General features: G+C 43.0%; 1 protein-coding gene across 2 annotated transcripts in view; it reads left to right on the top strand.

Moving 5' to 3' along the window:
• The window catches only part of HNRNPUL2 (heterogeneous nuclear ribonucleoprotein U like 2), a 28669-nt gene that overhangs the window by 2130 nt on the left and 4644 nt on the right, over positions 1–21895 (top strand). The window contains exons 2-14 of one of the 2 annotated variants that reach the window (XM_060254114.1): positions 3186–3318; positions 4127–4200; positions 5009–5148; positions 9545–9760; positions 12495–12585; positions 12697–12809; positions 13190–13453; positions 14457–14579; positions 14954–15082; positions 16988–17156; positions 17303–17503; positions 20238–20332; positions 20614–20721. In XM_060254114.1, coding sequence (XP_060110097.1) covers positions 3186–3318; positions 4127–4200; positions 5009–5148; positions 9545–9760; positions 12495–12585; positions 12697–12809; positions 13190–13453; positions 14457–14579; positions 14954–15082; positions 16988–17156; positions 17303–17503; positions 20238–20332; positions 20614–20721 — 1856 coding nt within the window. The remainder of the gene's footprint in view (positions 1–3185; positions 3319–4126; positions 4201–5008; positions 5149–9544; positions 9761–12494; positions 12586–12696; positions 12810–13189; positions 13454–14456; positions 14580–14953; positions 15083–16987; positions 17157–17302; positions 17504–20237; positions 20333–20613; positions 20722–21895) is intronic. The other variant, XM_060254123.1, reaches the window with a different exon arrangement.

Raw genomic sequence — 21895 nt, forward strand, 5'->3', positions numbered from 1 at the left:
TTGTTGCATGCATAGGTCTCTAGGGCTTACTCCCAAGTAAACATATATATTATGCTCTTAGAGCCAAGGTCTATTCATTCAGAAGTAATTTCCCCTAAATAAGTATACATAGTATACTTTCCTTGCAGTACTGTAAAGCATGTGCATTTTGGTGTTATATGGGCAGTTAAGACTAAACTGTGAGGTAGAAAGCTCCCAGTTCAAATCAAGTTTCATTCACAGTGGTCTTGAGGCAATGCTGCTGCTCTCTCAGGGCTGGCTTGCATTGTGGGAGTACTAATCTTGGAATAGTTTTTATGCATTTGGATTTATAGAGAAAATGACAAAATCAGTGTTAGGTGCTGGCTAGAATGGTTGGACTTGGCACCAGGGAAGGCTGAATTTCAAATGCCTATTTGAAGCTTCAGATGCTGTGCTGTTGGCCTCCCTTACTGTGCAGGGTTGTTGTGAGGATGGCATGGGATGGGGAGGGGGGATGAGAGAACATATATGCTATTTTAAATTGCTAGGAAGAAGGGCAGTGTAAAAATGTGGTAAGTAGTGATGTACTGGGTAGAAAGGTTGCCTGGGCAGCTTTGCTGTATTTCATTAGTGGAAATATTTTGCATTTTAGATATTGTGTTTCAGATGTTTGAAGTGCTGCACATTATCTCAGAACTGAAAACATCCTTAAAAGACAATTCCGTGTTGCCCTTCCCATTTGGTGGATTGGGAGCTTCCCACTAGTAGACAAGTGGATGATCCCAATCGAGAGAGTTTGTAGCAGTGTGAGATTTTAGCTGGGAATTTTGTGCCTCATCAAGTCACATTCATAACTGATTTGAATTGCTGCTGTAAATCAGTGCAAAACATTTCTAATACAGATTTGATATTGCTTTATGAATAGTAGATATTGGAGCAGAATGTTAAATGGTAGTGCTTCTCAGATTATAGCTATCTGTTTAGAGAGAGCAGATAATCATTCTTTGTTTTGTCAGGTTTTTGTTTTAATATGAGTTGTTTTCTGGGTTGTTTTTGGTCTAGTGTACTGCAATTTTAGAAAGATGGATTCAAGGTATATCAATGTAAATGCTTCAGTTTCATTTCTCATTATGTTACATATATGTCTGGAAAGACTTGTGTTTTGTTTATGTGCTTGATTTTCTTTGTCTGGTACTTGCTGAAGCTTCAGTACTACAGAATAGAAATTTGTATGAAGTCTTGAGAGCAGAGCTTTGGTTATAAATAGGAAGTGCATGATTATGTAGAATTTTGGAAGTTGAATAGTTAAGAGCCGTTTCACATGTTGCTTCTGACTCATGTGGCACCTTCTATAGTTTTCAAATGCTTTTATGCTACTTGTCTTGGATGTGCTTGTGGTTGGGAAAACAAGATGCTTTTAAGAACAGGGTTCTAAGTAGCAAGTATAGTGTTGATAAGTGGAAAGGGATATTAATTTGTCTTGCTCTATAGGTTGTCGGGAATGATTTTTAGGTCAGGATGGGTAACCATGTTAATCTGTTTCTAGCAGTGCAATATAGAAGAGCAAGAGTCCAGTAGCTCTTTAAAGACAAAAAATTGTTTTTGTGAGTCACTGCTCGCTTCTTCAGATATAGCTATAATATGAGTGCATCTTTCAGTTTGGTGTAGTGGTTAAGTGCATGGACTCTTATCTGGGAGAACTGGGTTTGATTCCCCACTCCTCCACTTGCAGCTGCTGGAATGGCCTTGGGTCAGCCATAGCTCTCCTAGGAGTTGTCCTTGAAAGGGCAGCTGCTGTGAGAGCCCTATCAGCCGCACCCACCTCACAGGGTGTCTGTTGTGGGGTGAGAAGATATAGGAGATTGTAAGCCACTCTGAGTCTCTGATTCAGAGAGAAGGGCGGGGTATAAATCTGCAATTCTTCTACATTGTGGAGAGTGGAAGGATTTCAAATGCTGAATGACAATAGCAGGTGTGATTGGATTTAGGTGTTGTAATATAGATGAATGGTTCTGATACTTATCTGAAGCTTCATTCTCTTGTAATGAAAATGTAATAGTTTGTGTTCATGAAAACATCTTTTCTGGAATTGATGGTTCTGTGTTACAGTTGACTTAAAGGAAGAAATAGGAAGTTGCTGCAAGGCATGCAATACTTAATTCCCCTGAAGATTGTCACGTCGGTGTGCAAGAACTGACTTAGGAAAGATGTAGCATGGTATATTGATAAATGTGTTTTTATGTATTTTATTGTATTAACCATTAATGTATTTTAAGCTGATTTATTGTTAGAGTTTTAGGTTGTAAGCCGCTCTGAGCCCGCTTTGGTGGGGTAGGGCGGGATATAAATCGAATGAAATAAATAAGTACAGTCGCTGAAAGTTTTCTTTCTGTAAACCGATTTCTCGGGTTGAGTTTTTTATTCAAGCATTAAAAAAAAAAAGTCTCATGAGTTTTTGCTCAGGAAAAGTGATCCACAGAAGTACTGAAGTGTTACAGTTGTTAACAGGTCATCCTATACAATGGACTTTTACTGAAACATTAATTTTATTTGTTTATTTCCAAGGACCCAGAGGGGATTACATTACAATGTCCTCTCCCTCTTCATTTTACCTTCATGACAGCTTTGAAGCAGGTTAGGATGAATAAGTGTGACTGGCTCAAGGTCACCCAGCAAGATTCCAAGGCAGTGTGGAGAGTCAAACCTAGGTCTCCCAGATCCTAGTCTGATGCTGTAGCCACTATACCAGCACTCACCTCATTAATCTCACCATGGACAATAGTTTTTATTAGTGGTCAATAGCGGCAGGTGCTTTACTTCACAGCTTGTTGGTTTCTAATAGCTTGGCTCATAGATAGATACCAAGTAACATTTATGTCTCTGCAAACATGTGTTAGCTTTGATGACACTTTTCTGTTCAAAGATATTTGCCTTAGGGCACTGAATATACTCCAAATACAATTTATGAAGGTTTTTGGAGTTGCTGCCACATGGCCAAAGTGCAGAAAAAAAAGTTTTGTCACTTCCTCTTCCAGGTCTTAAATGACATGAGTTTGTGAAGGTTGGCTAGAAGGCCATGTGGTCCTTGCTTACAATGATTGTTCTGTTACACTCTGCTGTGAGAATACAAGATAAATACTTCGGGTGTTCTTCAAAGTAGAAGTGAAAATAATTTTGAGGTGACTTGATAACATCTGCCTTTTTTAATCCTCCGTTCTTTGCAGCAAATGAAGATGATGAGAAAGCAAAGCAGGCTGGTGCAGATGGAGAACGCCGCGGACTGAAAAGGCAGCGCGAAGAAAAGGAAGAGCACGGCCGTGCCTATTATGAGTTTCGAGAGGAGGCATATAATAGCCGGTGAGATGTACATCATTTTGACAAGGAATTCAAGCCAGCTTGACTTCAGAGTATGAGACCCAGGTTTTTTGGGGGCGGGGTTAAGTACGTTGAGCCAGGAGTGGGCTGAGCAGACTACAATATTCCATTTATATGTGAGTACCAGATCCCTGTGGCCTGCTGATGGAGCTTTACAAGCCCATAGTACATACTTAGGTGACATATCTGCTCTCTGTTAAGTGTCCTAGAATATACTTTTTCTTAAGAAAATAGGACATACTTAAAGTTGCCATGTACTCAGTATTCCACCAAGAATTGTCTAGCGGTCCACCAATGAATTGCCAACTGTGTTCTGCTCTGCATTAGGTGAGCTCAAGTAGGTAATCAAGGAGGTGTTTTAGTATTAAATTGGGAAGGCATCTTGGTTTCATGAGCTTCTCTTATGAAAAATGAAGAAATGTCTTTACTTCGTATTATTTCTCCCAATGCCTTATTATCCTGTTTCAGCTCCTGCACTTCCCAGTTCTGTGTATTTTCTTGAAAACAGTACTTTTTGTGAGGTGACGTTCCATAAACAGATGGGAAGCTTTATAATTTATTTTTTTACTATGGTTTCTCATAGTAAAATAAGCTGGGATATGTTCCTTGATCTCAATACCAAAAATAAAAAAGGCAAAAGTAAAGACAGGCATTAATCCAAAATGAAACACAGTACATAGAGAACATAGAGAACACAGTGGCATTTTTTTCTTAGTTTCTTCTATGTACCATATCTGTTGGATGCATTTTTAACTTGATCATGTTGATGGTTCCTTCTCATTCGATGCAGATCCAAGTCTCCTCCTCCTCCAGAAGAGGAGCCTAGAGAAGAAGATGATGAGAATACTGTAATTCTGGACACATGTACGTGTTTGTTCCTTATAGTATTACACCTTCATGAAACCCAGTGTGATGTGGTGGTTTGAGTTATGGACTAGGCTGCTTGAGATCCTGGTTCAAATCCGCACTGGGCCAGACTATGTGACTATAGGCCAGTCACTTTCTCTTAGCACAGCCTCCTTTGCATGGTATTTGTGGTGCTGAAACAGGTAGTACTTCAGAGAAAGGGCATGTTAAAAAATTGAGGGGAAGGTTTGGGCACAGATAAAGATTGGCTTGCACAGTGGATTTCAGTTGTATTCTATGTCAGAGAAAGTAGTAACAATCTTCCTTCTGATGATTCCATAGCTTTACAGAAAAAGAGTGGATGAAAACTGTACTGCATTGTAACTATGCTTAGGATTGGTTGTGTCAGAGCTTCTTTGTGTGTGATTAAAATGGAAATACTTGTTAAAAGTACCTTGTGTGTACTTTTGTAATCATGTGAGAGGCCAAGAGAGAATCCACTGAAATGGAAGCTTTGCAGAGAGAAGGATGCAGAGGTTAGCCTCATTGTGTCCAGCAGCTAGTAGAGAAGAACTACCCACATTTTATTTAATTTTTGAGTTTATTAGGACATAATAACATTATCTAATAACCAGTGGTTTAAAGGTTTAGGGAAGTATTGCTCAATCGTGGAATTCCATCTGGTGTCTCACCCCCCCCCCCCTTTTCTTTTTTTACTGGGCACATCTTATCCATGTTCAAATTTTACTTCGGGGTTGTTTTATAGCTTATGGGGAAAAACACTTTACTGATTTTAAATATTAATTGTTCTCAATTTCTCTCACAGATACATCTGATCTCCACTTCAGAGCCACCAAGGATCGTTATGGAGGGCAGCCATTGTTCTCTGAGAAATTCCCTAACCTTTGGTCAGGGGCAAGAAGCACACATGGAGTGACAAAGGGCAAAGTCTGCTTTGAGGCAAAGGTGAGAAGGCTTACTATATGAAATGCACAATACACATTTAAAACAGACTTTTAACAGATATTAAAACAGACTTTTAACTAGCATTTTTTGGCAAATGTTTCTGTGAGTCAGGATACACTTCATCAGATGTATAAAGTATTGTCTTTAGCTGTAGCTATATGCACAGTTTGACACATTATGTTGAGTACAAAGAGAAAGGGATGGGAAGAGGTTACTGTAAAATGAAGTTAGTAGGACAGAATATCCATGAATATGTAAGGTATGTTATATTATTACACAGAGCTCATGAAGGCAAGATCTGGTGAAAAGGAAAATGATTCCGTCAGAGTGCATGTGGACCACTCTTGGACCATGAGTGAACTGGGAAATAAAGTCAGTAGGTTAACAGTGCATAGGCCTGAAGAGGGGCATAGTTGTGCCCCTCTTTAGTAAGTTGTTAGCTCCTCCTGAAACTGATATGAGCTAGAATGGTAGAATGTTATGTGCAGGTTGATGTTAACTTAGCTGCCTCTGCATGTGAAAGTTTTGCTGAAATGTGTCAGCTTTTAGATTTGTTACTTGAGTAGTACAGGGAGATTAAAATTCTCACTGGCTTGTTTCTAAGCATTTCAGACATTCAGTCGACAGCATGCAACCATTTATTCTCCTGTGCAGAGACAACTGGTTTGGCCAGTGTAAATGGTAAAGGGGCATTGCTGGCACATGAGTTCTTGAAATTTTCAGGAGAAAGTGTGATCTGAGTCAGTTAGATTGACATCCAGTACATTCATCTGGGCAAGCTGTATTTTGAGAGTATTCATGGAAGAGGGCCCTTTAATGTGAATGGGAGAGTGTAGCACTGTGGCCCCTTCTGGATCTTTTTATGTGTGTGGATCTTGGTGTGCATATATATATATGTGTAGGCATTTAAAAAAAAACATAATTGTTGATCTTTTATTTTTTCCTTTAAGAGTCTGTTTATGTGCTGCTCTGTGGTTCATTTTATTTTTATTAGCATCTTGCCTTTCTTCAATTAAGGAAAGTAGTTCTCAAGCAGTTTCTCACAAAGCTTTCTGACAAAACTTGTTTGGTTTCAGCAAGGTCACTGTGTTGTATGCTGACAGTCCCTGTATTGGGCAGCGATGTGGGTTTTCTGGGAGAAAATTTCAATTGAAACTTAAATATTAGTAAAATTTAACAAAAAGGGGGAGGGCATATAACACCATATACAGGCCTAGACATGATGAAGCAGTGGGGTTTGTCCATGCTTCATATCTCTCATTTAGCCCATCTAACATGACTGATCTACAGCACAACAGTCCTGACAACTATAGGTAGACTATATTTGCATATATATGTGGGAAAGAAAAATTTCCAAAGGAAAAAAAAATACAGCTTCAGAATATTCTATGGAAGATGTTCTACCCACAACATCAGTGTTGGAGGCTGTTTCATTTTTATTTCATTTAAGGCCTGAGCCCAAGGTTGCCAATCTCCAGGTGGGGCCTGAAGGTCTCCTGGTATTACAACTGGTTTTCAATGAGAGAGTTCAATTCCCCTGGAGAAAATGGCTGTTTTGAAGGGTGGACCATATGGCACTGTAGCATGCTGAGTTCTCTGCTTTCCCAAAACTCCATCCCCGATCTCCAGTTTTTTTCCAACACAGGGCTGGTAGCCCTGCCTGACACCGAGATGTTCAGAGAAATATTTAATTTAAACAACTACAGTATACACAAGCAATATACAAAATACCCACAGAAAATCACATCCTGTGTAAGTGCTGCGTCCAGTAACTGACTCATTTTGTGGCTATTACCTGTGGGGCCACAGGCCAAGAGCCCTTTGGACTGTAGCAAAAGTCTTTGACCATGCCCAGTGTTATACCTATAAACTGGTAGGAGATAAACACAGAAATGTTGTGTACTTAGCAAGATATTTCTCAGCATTTTCCCTTTCTTAGGATTTGTGCTGTAGAATTCTCACACAAAACTCATCTACCACATTGTCATTTCAGTGTTTTTATAAAGGTCATTTTATCACTATACATTCACAATACATTTGGTGAAACTGAAACTGTGTCTGTCATGCCTATCATATAACTGCTTTGAAGAAAATGTGTCCTATAATAGTAAATCTTTAACATGACTAAAACTCCAAAGTTGAATTTGGTAGCCGTTTAATAAGGATTTGTGCACATCTAGAGATATGAGGGCCCAGGAAAATAAGGCATTTTCACACAAATATTTCCAGTGGAAAAACTGGGAAATTTTGGGGATCACTGGGAAAAAATACACTGGAGATATGCAGTTATTTTCAAGGAAGTTTTTTTTCTTTAAATGTAAGTAATTTGGGTAAACTATTAATATCTGTAAGGTGTTTAATGATAATACATTAAAGTTTTAATACTGCATTATTATTCAGTGATTTCCAATATTTAAAAAGTTTAGTTTAATAGCTCAACGTGCTAGCAGTCCTATCTGTTGTGACTGAGAGCTTCTGTCCAAGCACTTCTTTTGCTTATTACAAAATAGTTTTCTGCCTTTAGCTTATTACCTCTCAGGTGGCAAATATTAAAAATATATCCCCTATGGTAGTATAGGGCACCAATTTGCTACTTTCCCCCAAGTATTAAATCCTTCCTCATACAAAATGTGGACATTAATACTTAAAAATTCATAAATATGTTTAGTACATTTCTATATGCTAAGTTACAAATGATGCATTTTATTTTGTCAGTAAAAGAAGCTTAAAGTTTGATAGCAAAGTACTGAATATATTTCAGTTTCCCCCCAAAAATTTCTGTTTAACGGTGGGCCATTTCCCCCCAGGGCTTCAAACTTTCTGGAAACCTTACATTTCTGTACAGGTCTAATCCCTACTGATGTTCTGCTGATTGGAAGCTAATGTTTCCCTGCTGCCCCTTTTTCCCAGCAGCCTGTGACACTCCTCCCCCAAAAGGATATTGGGTGAACATTCAATGGCAAAAAATAAAGTGATGCTCTGAGGAGAACAGTTGGGTGTAAGATGCTCCTATCAGTGAAATGTCAGTAGGATCCAATCCATAGTCTTCTGGCGATATCACAAGAAAATAATACTCTCCCCTTTGCTTTACAATGTCCTTATCACAGCCCTTAAATAAGTTAACAAGCAAATATGTAATTACTCCCAGGGCTAGTTCACTGGACAGATGGGTACTATGGGTACTATGGCAGCAGAGCTTGTGTATGGTACTAAGGCAGGGCAGAGCTGTCCAGATTGTTACTTTCACACACACACACACACACACACGTTCACACACACACACACACACACACACGAGCTGCCTCTTCAAGAAGACATATTTATGGTTAACCAAACTGAACCCAAGAGCCTTCCTGCAAATAACAAGGGCCCTTTTTTGTGGAAAAAGCCCAGCAGGAACTCATTTGCATATTAGGCCACACCCTGACCTCACCATTGTTTCACACGGCTTTTTGTAGGAAAAAGCTGGGCAGGAACTCATTTGCCTGTTAGGCCACACCCCTTGAAGCCAAACCAGCCGGAACTGCGTTCATGCTCAAAAAAGCACCTTGCAAATAACTATAGCTCCTAAGCAGAACATATAGCCCTCTGATTTGATTCCTTCAATAGGTTTGCGGAGAGAACAAAAGGGTTGGACTTGCTCCTCCCCCTGCCAGGGGAAAGGAGTTATAGGCTTGTCCTTTAAGTCAGCTTGCTCTTAAATTATTGAGTGTGTGGGGATGCTGAAGACCTGCAGTTGGTGAATGGTGAGATGGAGGCAATCTGTGCGTGCGCAGGGGGATACTTCCAGGCCTTAACACTGGAACTGAAAATAAACTCCATGGCTATATCCGAGTGAGTTCCTGGTGCTAATTATTTAGATGGGTAGCCATGTTCTGTCGAAACCATAAAGTAATCTTGTGCCACCTTAAAGACTTAACAGGTTTATTGTAGCACAGCCAATCGTGGCTAGAGCCTATTTTCATCAGGTGCCTGAAGTGAGTCCTCAGTCAGCAGATAAAAAGTACACCGATCGCTAGAGGGTGAAAGTATATGAACAGCATGGCCATGAAATGCAGCAAAACTGAAAATACAAGATAAGCATGGTGAACATTCCCAGCCACTAAGCTAGTTTAAGCTTGGGTGAATAAAACTGAATCTACTGTTTGATGTTAGATTTAGCAAATCTTTTTGCAACAGTAAATCTGAAGTCTTTTTGGTGCCACGCTTTTGTTTATAAGGGAAGGACAGCAGTTGCCATACCCATTAAAATGCCCTTGTAATGAATGAATGAATGTACTTATTTCAGTGTAGATGGGAGCTGGTAGATAATGGGGGTGGGAGTTTTCAAAGGTGGCCGATGATACGTAAGAGTGGTCGCTGATTAGCTAACCTCCATCCCATCCCGCCATCGAAGTGGAGCCCAGCCCCTTGGTTTACTGCGGAGCTGGGTGACATGAAGAGGGCCGGGAGACGTCTAGAGCGGCGTTGGCGGAAAACTAAGAGTGAAGCCGACAGAGCGTGCTATAGAGCTCATTGGAAGACCTATGAGGCGGCGCTGACAGCGGCAAAGAAAGCCTACTACTCTGCTACCAATGAATCAACTAGTTCGCGACCAGCTCAGTTGTCGAAGGTATTTAGGCCCTTGCTGACTCTTAAATCTGTGCCATTAAACTCAGGAACAGGTGATAAATTGTGACACTTTTTGCAAGTTTTTTTTGCTGATAAAAAATCTCAGATTGGATGCTGGTTGTGATAAAGTCCAGACAGAAGACATGTGCATTGTCTGGCCCATTAGATCATTTTGAACCAGATACCTTGATGGATGCTGACAGTATCTTGGGATCTGTGCGAGATAACACTTGCACTTTTAATCCTAACCCATCCTGGTTGCTAAAATCAGGTAAGGACCACATTAATGAATCCTTATCTTCCAACATAACTCAAAGACTGACTTGGGAGTGCAATCGCTCCAAGAAATGATGTGACCAGTTATCTCCTGGTCTCTAATCTGTCCTTTCTGGGAAGGATGATTTAGAGAGCGGTTATGCACCAACTCCAGGTCTTCCTGGATGACTCATCTATTCTAACCCTTTTCAGTATGGTTTCAGGCCAGCCTATGCAATGGAGGCAGCGTGATGGCTTTAGTTGATGATTTCTTTCTAAATCTAGACAAGGGCCATGCCTCTTTGTTGATCCTACTGGATTCTTCAGCAGCCTTTGATACAGTGGTCCATACCAGGTTGTTGAGATGTTTGGCGAGAAGTATGTATCAGGGGATGTGCTTTGGATTGGTGTAAGTGGTCCATTGTTGATAGCACTGAGAGGGCTGGTTTTGGAGGCCATTAATGTGGGATCTATCCTACTGGGTTCCACGAGGAACAGTCCTATCTTCCATGCTATTCAGTCTCTATGTAAAGCCCTTAGGAGAAATCACTTGTGGCTTTATATAGTTGGCAATCATCAATATATTGATGATACCCAACTCTATATTTCTTCTTACAAATCTCCTGGTAATGAGGTAGAGGTCCTGAACCAGTGCCTTACTTTTGTGGTTTAAATGGCTAAAGGTGAACAAGTTGAAACTGAATTCTGTTAAGAGTTAATGTTTGTTGGGGAGGTGTTGAAGGACATTGTGCTTCTCTCTTTTCGATAGGGTCCAACTGACCCTTGCTGACTCAGTTAAGAGCCTTGATTTAACATGGATCCACATGGCCAAGTCAGCCATGGTTACCTTCAGGCTAGACAACTGTAATGCACTCTGTGTGTCTACCCTTGAAGTCAACTCGGACTCCAGTAGGTACACATGGCCAGACACTATTAGGCACTACTAGGCAGTCACTCTTCTACCCATTCTGTGGTCTCTCCTTTGGTTACCAATCTGCTACCAGGTTCAGACCAATATTTAGGTTATCTGAAGGCCTTAATTGCCTTGGACCCACATACTGCCTCTTTTGCTATTCTCTGCTGTGGCAGCTTTGCTCCTTTGAGCAAAGTTCTCTGGAGGTGCCATCCTGCAAATGGGTAACGTTGGCAACTGCCTGTTCATGCTTGTTCTCTGTGGTGGTTCCCACCTTGTGGAGCAGCCTAGTTGAGAAGGTCAGAAAGGGTCCCCACACATGTCATTTTGAAGAATGTGCAAAGCAGAAATATTCAGGAAGGGCTTTTTTAATAAAGGGGATTAGAACTGTGGTATAAGGGTACAAACAGCTCAAGAGGTTGCTTTAATAAAGGAATAAGAATGAAGTTAATTGTATGTATCATCCTGCTTTTACTGCATTGTCTTTTACCTTTGTAACCCACTTTCTGCATCATGGTATGTTGTGCCTTAGGCAGTTTTTCCTTCCATTATTTTTCCAGTTCTGTAAAGCTAGTCCTACTGGATTGTCTACTGGATGTCTTAAGCTGTCTGAATGTTTTAAAGTGTTTTGTAATCTGCCTTGAATTTCAATGAGGAAAGTGGGCTATAAATGGAAACTGGTAAATATTATGTATTTAATATTAGATACAAACTACACCAGGAAGCTGTAGGTTAATTTCCATGAACCTGTGCTGAGCTGACCCAGAAGTAACAGCTCAGAGTGGCAAGCTTGGGGCTGCAGTATGCCGTGAGTTGGCCCTTCTTCTTTGAAGTGGAAGGCAAACCTCATTTAGAAACGATGCATAATTCCTAAGACATCCAGTTGGCAATGTCATTTTCCATATTGTGTGTGTTTGCAGAAATCCATGGAACTTTTGAAGGTGAACATTGCCAGATCTGTTCCGAGATGCTACACCCATCTGGTTTATCTTCCCTGACCACGCATTAACTCCTTCCTGGCCATTTTATGGAAATGTCACCGTTTTTTGGCTAGTGCACATTCCAGGCTTTCTGTGGCTGTGCATGAGTTTGAGCATATTTGTGAAAGGCAATATAGGTCCCGTGCATATGTATAGATGCTTGTTTGCTAAGGAGCTAAGGTTAAGACCTGCACCCCAGTTTCCTGCTCTTACTGTAAAATAACTACGGTGCTGCCTCTGTGGCAACTGCTCGAAGGGGTCGTCGCTCACATTCGGAGAGCTGCCAGCAGAAGAAATGTAACAACACATTTATTGTTCATGCCTGCAGACAGAACTCAGCAGTGACTGTGAGGAGGACATTCTCTACATAGCCTTGACTGCTTTTGATGAAGGGGAAGGGGTATTGTGAGGACCTGTTCATGAAGATGAATGTTTGGGTCTAATTTAAAGAGAATTCATTGCATCAAAGCCAAAGCCTGTGGGGGGAGGGGCAACTGGCCTGGGATGGGATGGCCATCACTCCTAGGGCTGTTTTCCAGCATTTTACCAGACGCATCAGGTGGCTGCTCTTCCTTGATCTGTCTTAGGTGGCACAAAACCTCCCACTGAAGGAAGGCTGCACAGAGACCTCACTGCTTCGCATTGGATGGTCTGTCGATCACTCTCGTACACAGCTAGGTAAATAAAAAGCACCCTTTGAGGTGGCATCACAGCTCAGCTAAGGTGTCGCAGTCATGCAGATCCTGTTGTTCAAAAGTGCAGCTGTAGTAAGTGTTTGCTCTCTTCTAGGTGAGGATGAGTTTTCTTATGGCTACGATGGACGAGGGTTGAAGGCTGAAAATGGGCAGTTCGAAGAATATGGTCAGCCCTTTGGGGAGAATGATGTGATCGGTTGCTTTGCTGTAAGTGCAGTTGAGAGAGGCCTTGAGCCGGCTCTCGAGGGGCTTCCTTGCCATCTTCGAAGTAGGCTGGGTTTGGGGAAATACACTCAAGTACAACCAAAGTGTAACCCATAATCCTAAATTAACTCCTGCTCCTTTCCTTGGTGCAGTACCGTTCAGGGAACTATTCTGCATTCAGTATGCCATTGTGGAGGTTTGCCTTGGTGCTCCTTACAAGAGTGTCCCCATAACTGGCTATGTTGTCATTGGCGGCCGCAAAAGGGCCAGCTTGTGTTCCAAGTCTGTTAGAATGTGGCTTCAAGAGCATGTCTCTGTGACAGCTGTGTCTAGCTGCTGTTGGAGGGCTTGTTGCTCAGATGCTTCTGTGTCTTGTGTTGTAGAACTTCGAAAATGAAGAGGTGGAACTCTCCTTCTCCAAGAATGGGGAGGACTTGGGAGTGGCCTTCCGAATCAGCAAGGAGTCTCTTGGAGACAAAGCTTTGCTGCCACATGTGCTGTGCAAGAACTGCTCTGTGGAGCTGAACTTTGGCCAGAAGGAAGAGCCTTTCTTCCCAGTTCCTGAGGGCTACGTGTTCATTCATGCTGTCCCCGTTGAGGATCGTGTGCGCACTCCGCTGCCACCCAAGACCACTGAGGAGTGTGAGGTAACATAGTTTTCTCTGTTAAAAACATAAGAGAAGCCATGTTGGATCAGGCCAGCGGCCCATCCAGTCCAACACTTTGTGTCACACACAGTGGCCAAAAAAACTAGGTGCCATCAGGAGCTCTATCAGTGGGACCAGGACACTAGAAGCCCTCCCACTGTTGTGTTCTGTTCACAAGAGGACTACCTTTTCTGCTTTAGTTTGCTACATTGTGTTCTGCGTATCCAGAGCTGTCACTTTTCCCTTTATTCTTCCTCCCTGAGGGATAGCTTTTGCTACCAGGTTATATCTTTACCATCCAGGCAAGGCAAGTAAAATCTGATTGGTCCTCTCATGTGGACTGTGGGTGGGTGTGGATACTGTTCTTCTTGAGTCTGCCTGCTTCTTACCCAAGAAACAGCTGATTCCTGTGCACCTCCAGACCCTGGAACAGTGTGCATTAAGGAGAAAAGACTTGTCTCCTATTTTCTACCCACCCACCCCCTACCCCCAATTTTTCTGCTCCTAGTAGTGTTGTGAAAAGTGTGTGGGGGGGGTTTAAGTGAACAAAGGAATCCTTTCTATTTTTTATTTCATTTATGCTCCTCCTTTTTCCATAACGGGAGCCCAATGTGATCTACATTATTCTTTTCCTCTGTTTTATCTTCACAACAACCCTGTGAGGTAGGTTAGACTGACATACAATTAGTTGGCCCAAGATGAGCTTCACAGCTGAGCCAGTGTGGTACTCAGGTTGCCTGTGTCCTAGTGCAATTCTAGTTCTCTATCAGGAGGAACAGGAGAAAGAAAAGATACTATCATCCTGCCTAGCGATTAGAATAACACTTGTGGTCTCTACTTGAGTTCAGGCTAAGCTGAAGCTTCACAGTGACAGTGAGGTCTTAATGGAGTTGTCCCCTTGGTCCAGTAGTACAGCTGCCACAATGGTCCAGCAGTACACGCCTCACATTGCCTGTTTTTTCATTTTGTTCTAAACTTGTGGGCTTTCTCTCATCCATTCCAGGTGCTGTTAATGGTTGGCTTGCCAGGGTGTGGGAAAACCCAGTGGGCGCGGAAGCACACCGAAGAGAATCTAGACAAACGCTACAACATCTTGGGGACAGATGCTGTTCTTTTCCAAATGAGGGTAAGCAACCAGAGGTTATGTTCAATTGAGGAGACTTCCTTAACTGGGCTGGATGCCCCCTGCAGCAGAAATGTTGGGCTTTTTTCTGCAGTTGCTGTTAACTTCATTTTTCTCTGTGTTAAGAACAGCAGAGATATAGAGCTTTTTGATACTGATCATGTATTATTGATACAGTTCAGCAAATTGTGAACAAAATTACTGTTTAATATGCCTAGAGTACATACAGGAATAAGCTAATGCTTATTGGGGGTGGCCAAACTGCTTTTCGTCTGCTTTCATGTTAAAGTCAAGCTGATCAAGCTTAACCACATGTTGGATATAAGTCTGACATTGCTTTCCTTGATTAACTCTTCATATTTTTTTCCCCTTGTTAGACAAGGGGGCCTGAAGTTGAAGAACTGGACACCAAAAGTCAAGATCAGCTAACTCAACAAGCTGCCCGTTGCGTTAGCAAGCTGGTCCAGATTGCCCCCAGGACAAAAAGGAACTTCATTCTTGATCAGGTACTTTATTTATAGCCCAGTTGCATCTCCTAGGAATCACAGGCAGCCAGCTTGTCCTGGCTTGACAGATGTTTGAGCGCAGAATCCATCTCTGCTAAAGGGATTATTGTGTATGCCTTAGCTAATGGGAGGGGCTATGGCCCAGTGGTAGAACATCAGCTTGGTATACAGAAGGTCCCAAGTTCAATCCCTGGCATCTCCAGTTAAAGATCTTGCAGCAGGGGATGAGCAAGATCTCTGCCTGAGATATTGGAGAGTAGCTTCCAGTCTTAGTAGACAAAACTGACCTTGATGGATCAATAGTTTGATTCAATATAAGGTAGCTTCATGTGACTAGCAATCACTTACTTCTTGCTCATTTACTTCTCTCACCCGCTCAAAAAACGCTCTCTAGATTGCCTCATTGCAGGGCAGGTAAGCATGCTCTAGTTGTAATTTCAAAGAATGTTGAAATGCTCAGATCTTCAAGGTTGCTGCAAAAATAATAAAATGTGGAAAAAACACAACGTATTAGGAAGGCATATAGGTCTATGAGCACTGTTGCTAAATATTACCTGTTTTAAAAGATTGCTGAAACAAGGAAGGTCTTGACTTCTTGACAAACCTTCAGGAAAGGTAACATTTGGGTTTCCCTTGGGGGCAATAAAGATTTAAATTTTGAAGAGGAATAGGTTAGTGTGTGATTAGAACATGAATGAAATTGACACTGCCAAGCTTAAAAAGCCTTAAAGCAAAATATCTACTTCTCCAAGTATTTTCTTTAAACACTGGGAGAGAAACAGGACAGAGCCCTTATAGTCTTAAATTTGGAGCACAAGCCAAGTTGCAGTCTGCATGAAGAAGACTGTAAATTTTTACCCCACTCTTTTCTCTGTATCAGAGTCTCAGAGCAGCTCACAATCTCCTTTATCATCTTCCCCCACAACAGACACCCTATGAGGTGGGTGGGGCTGAGAGAGCAGCAGCTGCCTTTTCAAGGACAATCTCTTGAGAACTATGGCTGACAAGCTTGAAAAGAATTGTTTTTAGTTGCCAGAAAGGCATTCCTTATCACCACATAGTGGACTTTTCATCCTCAAAATTGATTGAGAACTTATGGCAGATTCCTAAGAGGTTAGAGCAACATTCCCCTAAGAGGTAATACTGTTCTTACAAAAAGGATGACTAGAGGGCAGCGAGTATGAAACAGATGTAAAATTTTAACTGGCAGGGGAAAAAAATCTCATTGTACCACAGTTTGCAGTCAGCCAGTGAAATTGACTAGAAGACAAAAGGGAGCCGTGTCTTGTTCACTGCTTAATTAATATGTGAGCATATTGCAAGATGTGTTGCCTAAAAAGATCAGACAAGTTAACGTGCCTATCAGCTATGTTAGCTAAAAAGTGGGAGGTCCATTCTTGGAGGAAGTGGGTCAGTTTCTGCTGAGCTGTCCTGCTAACAGTGGCACTACCCTCCCCCCCACCCTGCCTGTGAAAGGAACCTTCCAGTGACTTCTGCACTGAAGGTAGTGCTGCTTAGTGAAACAGATCACTGCGACTCAACTTCAGGTACTTGGGCACAAATGGAAAGTATGTCCTGTTTATCATCTTGGAGGCTTTCTAGGTGGGTGCTGTTGGAGACAGAATACTGGAGCTTTGTTCTTACTCAGCAAGATACTTAGGACTGTAGCAGCTCTCTGTAAGCAAAGAGTTAAAATTTCATATTTCTACCAAATTCCAGGTCAAAAACTAGCTTGAGTAGAATTACTTTTCTGGCCTCATTAGCTGGGTGAAGTGGCATAACTGCTAGAATCTGAATAAATATAATTGTTGGTTTATGGTGGTATGTAATCACTGTGGGAGTGGGGTCCTCTCTGGGAGATGGGGTATGTTTGCATTTCTAATGACCTTCTCTTCCTCTCTTCAGTGTAATGTGTACAATTCTGGCCAACGGAGGAAGCTGCTGAACTTTAAGGGATTCTCGCGCAAAGTGATTTTAATTGTCCCCAATGAAGAGGACTGGAAGCAGAGGCTGGAGCTGAGGAAGGAGACTGAAAAGGATGATGTGCCTGAGTCAGTGATGCTGGAAATGAAAGGTAGGCTGAATGAAAGGTTTGTGAGAAACACAGCTTGGGCAGGCAAGCGGGATGAGAGTTTTCTGTCCCCACTGAGCAGCAGGGCAACCCAAGAACTTTCCCATTCACCCCTGCATCTATTTCCTGCTGTTTCTTCCTGATCACAGCCAACTTCTCTCTTCCGGAGAAGTGTGATTACATTGATGAAGTCCTGTACCAAGAGCTTACAAAGGAAGAGGCTCAACCCTTGGTCACCAAATACAAGGAGGAGGCCAAGAAACTGCTTCCGCCCTCCGAGAAGCGGACGACCAGACGCAACAACCGTAACAAACGCAACCGCCAGAACCGCAACCGTGGCCAGGGATATGGTGAGTCTTTTTTTGTTTTAAAAGTAGTGACCTCCAGAACTGCAACCGTGGCCAGGGATATGGTGAGTCTTTTTTTTTTTTTTAAAGTAGTGAGGGCTGCAAGTCTTGGAGGTTCTTCTAAAAGGATGTCCTCTTACACTGAGGGCATGCCCCTAAAGGAAGTCTTGAGCCCTCTGCATGAAGGCAGGACTTCTCAGGTGCCACCCCTATTGTAATCAGCTCATTCTTTGCCCCTTGTCTTCCAGATGAGCTCTTCTCCACTGAAGCTTAATTGCCTTCAGGGATGTCTGGTGTGCTTAGAGCACCTGGCTGGGCCAGTCCAGTTGTTTTATGCTTGTGTTTCAGCTTCTTAAATTGTTAAATCAAATGGCCCTCTCTCGCACTGTGGACTGAATGTCATTAGGTGTGGGCACAAATAGAAAAAAGAAGCGCATTGAGCATGAACCAGGCTAGTTCATGTTTCGGACTGGTTCGTTTGGTAGCGTCCTTCCCAAAACTGAGCCACCTTTTTTCCCCCATGAAGGTTCAGGTGGTTTGTTTTTGCAGTTAATTCTTCAGACAGCCTGGTGCCGGTTCAGTCAGTTTCTAGGCAACGCTAGGGATGGACTTGTTGAGAGCCCTAGGAACACCCAAAGCAGTTGTCTATAGCTTGATTGGCAGCTCTGTGAGCCAGCCATGGAGCTCCCATTCTGCTCTATAGTAGCAGATTAAATACCAGTATCGTACCACATCCTGATTCAGCTGCTTTCATTTTGCGACATGAAGACAGAAGAGTTAGCTGTCAGACCAAAGTAATTGTTGGTGCAAGACTGATTTAAGGGAGGCTTTGAAGGATTCCTCCCCCACCCCACACACAGTGGGACAGTTTCTTAAACACATTCGCCTGGGAAAGTGTTCTTTGCTGTAGTTTCAGGGACCAAATCTGAAGTTAGAGCTGAGCTTTCCTGGGGGCATCTGCTTTGGGGGGGACTGTAACTCGGTCAGATGCTGAAGCTCAAATACTTTGGCCAGCAAATGAGAAGGGAGCACTCCCTGGAGAGGATCCTGATGCTAGGAAAGGCAGAAGGCAAAAGAAGAAGGGGACGGTAAAAGATGAGATGGCTGGACAGTGTTACTGATGTAACGAACACAAATTTGAGCAGACTTTGGAGGATGGTGGAAGATAGGAGGGCCTGGCGTGACTTTGTCCAGGGGGTCGCAAAGAGTCGGACTCAACTGTGTGACTGAACAACAACAAACCCGGACATCCCAAATTCCAATCTTTGCCAAACTTGGTGGGTGGAGGGGAGCCTGCTGAAGCCTCCCTGTAAGCTTGCCCCTCTCAGCTCATGAGGGGGCTGTTAATACAACTTCACAAACCAGTCTGGGAAACAAAAAATGTGGTTTGTGCAATCAAACCAACCAACACAAACCACCATTTTCCTGGTTTGTGCCCGTTCCTAAATGTCGCACATTAAGATTGTATATCCTTTTATTGTAGGTTGCCCTTAACTGTACCAAAAGGCAGATGGTGATTTTTTAAAAAAAGCAATAAGGAGGAAAAAAGGTTGAGCCTGCCAGTGGAACTTCTCCTACATGCCTCCACTTCGCCCAGTATACAACCCCTGCCTAACGTTGCTCATCCACACTTTTTGTGGCCCTGTGCTTCCAGTCCCATTTCGGGGCTCCCTGCTCAAATTACTTTCCTTCCTGTCTCATTTCTCTGGGCCCAGAGCCCAGTGCTTCTAACTCTGATAATCCTAGGCAACAGGAACCAAATGAGAGAGACAGTTGATTAGGTCTTGTCGCTACAAGCAGTTTTGGAAATGTTCCCCAGAATTTCCTTTCCTTCTTTAGCCAGTAAAGAATTCTGTTTTATCTGAACTGCATATGCTGTCAGTATTTTTTTTGTGTGTGTGTCTATATGTCTGCTTCCTGGGCCGCTGTACAACTTCTTCCTGTCTCCACACCACATTGTCGCACAGCACTCACTGGAGTAAATAGGCTTGTGTAATGCTACTGCTTAGCCTGTGTTCTGGGCATCTGCTGCTGTTGCTTCATGCTCAGTGATGAGGCCTCCTGTGCATAGCTTCTGCTGGAAGCCCAAGGCAGGCAGAGCAGACAGTTCCCTTGTACTGGATTTTGGAGAAAGCTGGAAATTAAACTCACTGAGAGCCTTTTTTTTCCTTTTTGGCAGCTCAGCCCAGGCATCCAAGTATGCAGCACCCCCCCGGGCTGCTGTGTGAGTAGCGTACTGGGTCTGCGGGATTGGGGGTAGGGCAGGAAGGGCGGGTAGGAGGGTTGCACACCACAACATCACCATGGGGTAGAGGATGGGGAGGAGTTGGCTGGGAGAAATCGGGCTGAGATCGCATTTGGGGAGAAATTAGCACAGACAGCACAGTCGTCAGTCTGTATGTTGCCAGCCTTTCTAGGGAATCTCTCCCAGCGGCAGATTTAGGAAAAGAGTGTGAGGTTTTGACTGGCCAGCAAGTTGCAGAGAAGCTTTTGTTGATATACCTGTCCGTGGCGACTGTTCTTTTGTGTTCTTGGTCTGTTCTGTTGACAAAGGTGATGGATGGCAGCTCAGCTTTGCCCCCTCCCTCCATTTTCCTTAACATTTTCTATGCTGTGAACATATGCTGGTGCTTGAGGAGACCCAGGTCAACTAGCAGCTTGGGTGCAGCAGCAGTTAATTTTGTAGCCAAGTTGACACTGTTGCCTCTCCCCCCCACCCCCCCTTTCCCCATTTCAGTTGGTGGACAGCGCCGTGGTTACGACAATCGGGTTTATGGGCAGCAGCAGCAGCAACAGCAGTACTGGGGGCAGCCTGGGAACAGAGGTGGTGGTGTAAGTATCCCTTCATCTTCTTGCTAGGCAGTGGTCAGTGCTGATGGACGGCTCCCTTTCCCTGCACTGATCATGAAAATATGACTGCATATGTTCTTTAAAAGGACCAGAAACTAAATGCATTTTTAAAAGAACATGAAAATTAATTACTGTGGTTTTGAGGGATTTTTCCCCAGGGAAGGAGCACCACTTTAACCCATTTGAAAAGTTGGGGGTATTAAGAACAGAGAGAGGATGCTTTCCGGACTGTTTATAGCCGACCGTGCTGCTGTATTTTGCAGGGCTACCGCAACTTCTATGACAGATACAGGGGGGACTACAACCGGTTCTATGGACGTGATTATGATTACAACAGATACAGAGACTACTACAGGGACTACAATCGGGAGGTGAGAAGCTGCAGGCCATGCTCTTCTAAGATATTTGTGCACATTTATGTGGAGATAATTGCTGCTAGAATACTATTTTCTCTTCAGGTTGCAATAGCCCTGCAAAGCAAGTGTTGATTCTGAGTCCAAAGAAGCATTGCCTGCACTTACTGAAAACGTTCCATCTCATAATTCTTAAGGTTCCTTACAGTATAAAGCAAAATAAATGAAATAATAGCACAGTAATAAAAGGAAAGCAATTAGCATTTGAAATATTTTCACTGCAAAATGCCGATCAGGCAGTTATTAGGAGTAAAAGCAGCAGCAGGAAATGAGGACATCAAAGCTTACAAATAAAAGTTGTCATTAGAGCTTGAAACTCCAAAGGGTAGCCTCTAGGGAATTCCACAAAAAAGCTCTTCCTGTAGTAAGTGAACTTGCTCCTGCTTTCCTCCCTTTCCCAGCTCCTCTCTCCTGCTGCTGCTTTGGTTTGATCTGTTTATTGGCCTTGTTAAGCTGTTTATCAGCTTTGAGGCAGTAAGATTGTACTTCCAAGAGCATGTTGACTGGGCTCTATATTTACATATGCTGTGCAGGCTCGGCTGCAAAGTTGTACCTGCCAGGGACAAGGGTAGAGGCAGCAAGAACACAAAAGACACTGGAGGAATCTGCTCCACTCATGAACAGAAAGAGAAAGTAAACAGAACAAGCAGAATCAGCTGGGAATATCATTGCCAATCTCCAGGCAAGAAGAGATCAGTTCCTCTGGAGAAAATGGCAGCTTCAGAGTGTGGACTCTATGGCATCACATCACTGCTGAGCACCCCCCAGGCTTCCCCATCCCCCAATCTAGGAATTTCCCAGCATTGAGTTGGAAACCTATCTGAGGGGGAATGAAGTCAGAAAGCCTTCCCAGTTTGCTACAAAGCAGCCAAGAATCAACTGCCTGCCCTTGATCCAACCACATAGTATAGTTAGTGCAGAGCTCCCGAGTATAGGTTGCATGGTGCTCTCCAGCGCTTTTAAACAGTCCCATTTTCTGCATAATCCAATTAACCTGCTTGTCACTCATGAGAACATCAGAGGCCTTTTAGTTCTCCCTCGTGCCCCCCCCCCCAGTAGTTTAAGTTATGTGACCAAAGTTGGGGAAACTACAGCCTTTTGATGGTGGGATTTCTTTCCTGGTGAGCTACAA

The sequence above is a fragment of the Heteronotia binoei genome, chromosome 1 (assembly GCF_032191835.1).
Source record: "Heteronotia binoei isolate CCM8104 ecotype False Entrance Well chromosome 1, APGP_CSIRO_Hbin_v1, whole genome shotgun sequence".
Taxonomy (NCBI): domain Eukaryota; kingdom Metazoa; phylum Chordata; class Lepidosauria; order Squamata; family Gekkonidae; genus Heteronotia; species Heteronotia binoei.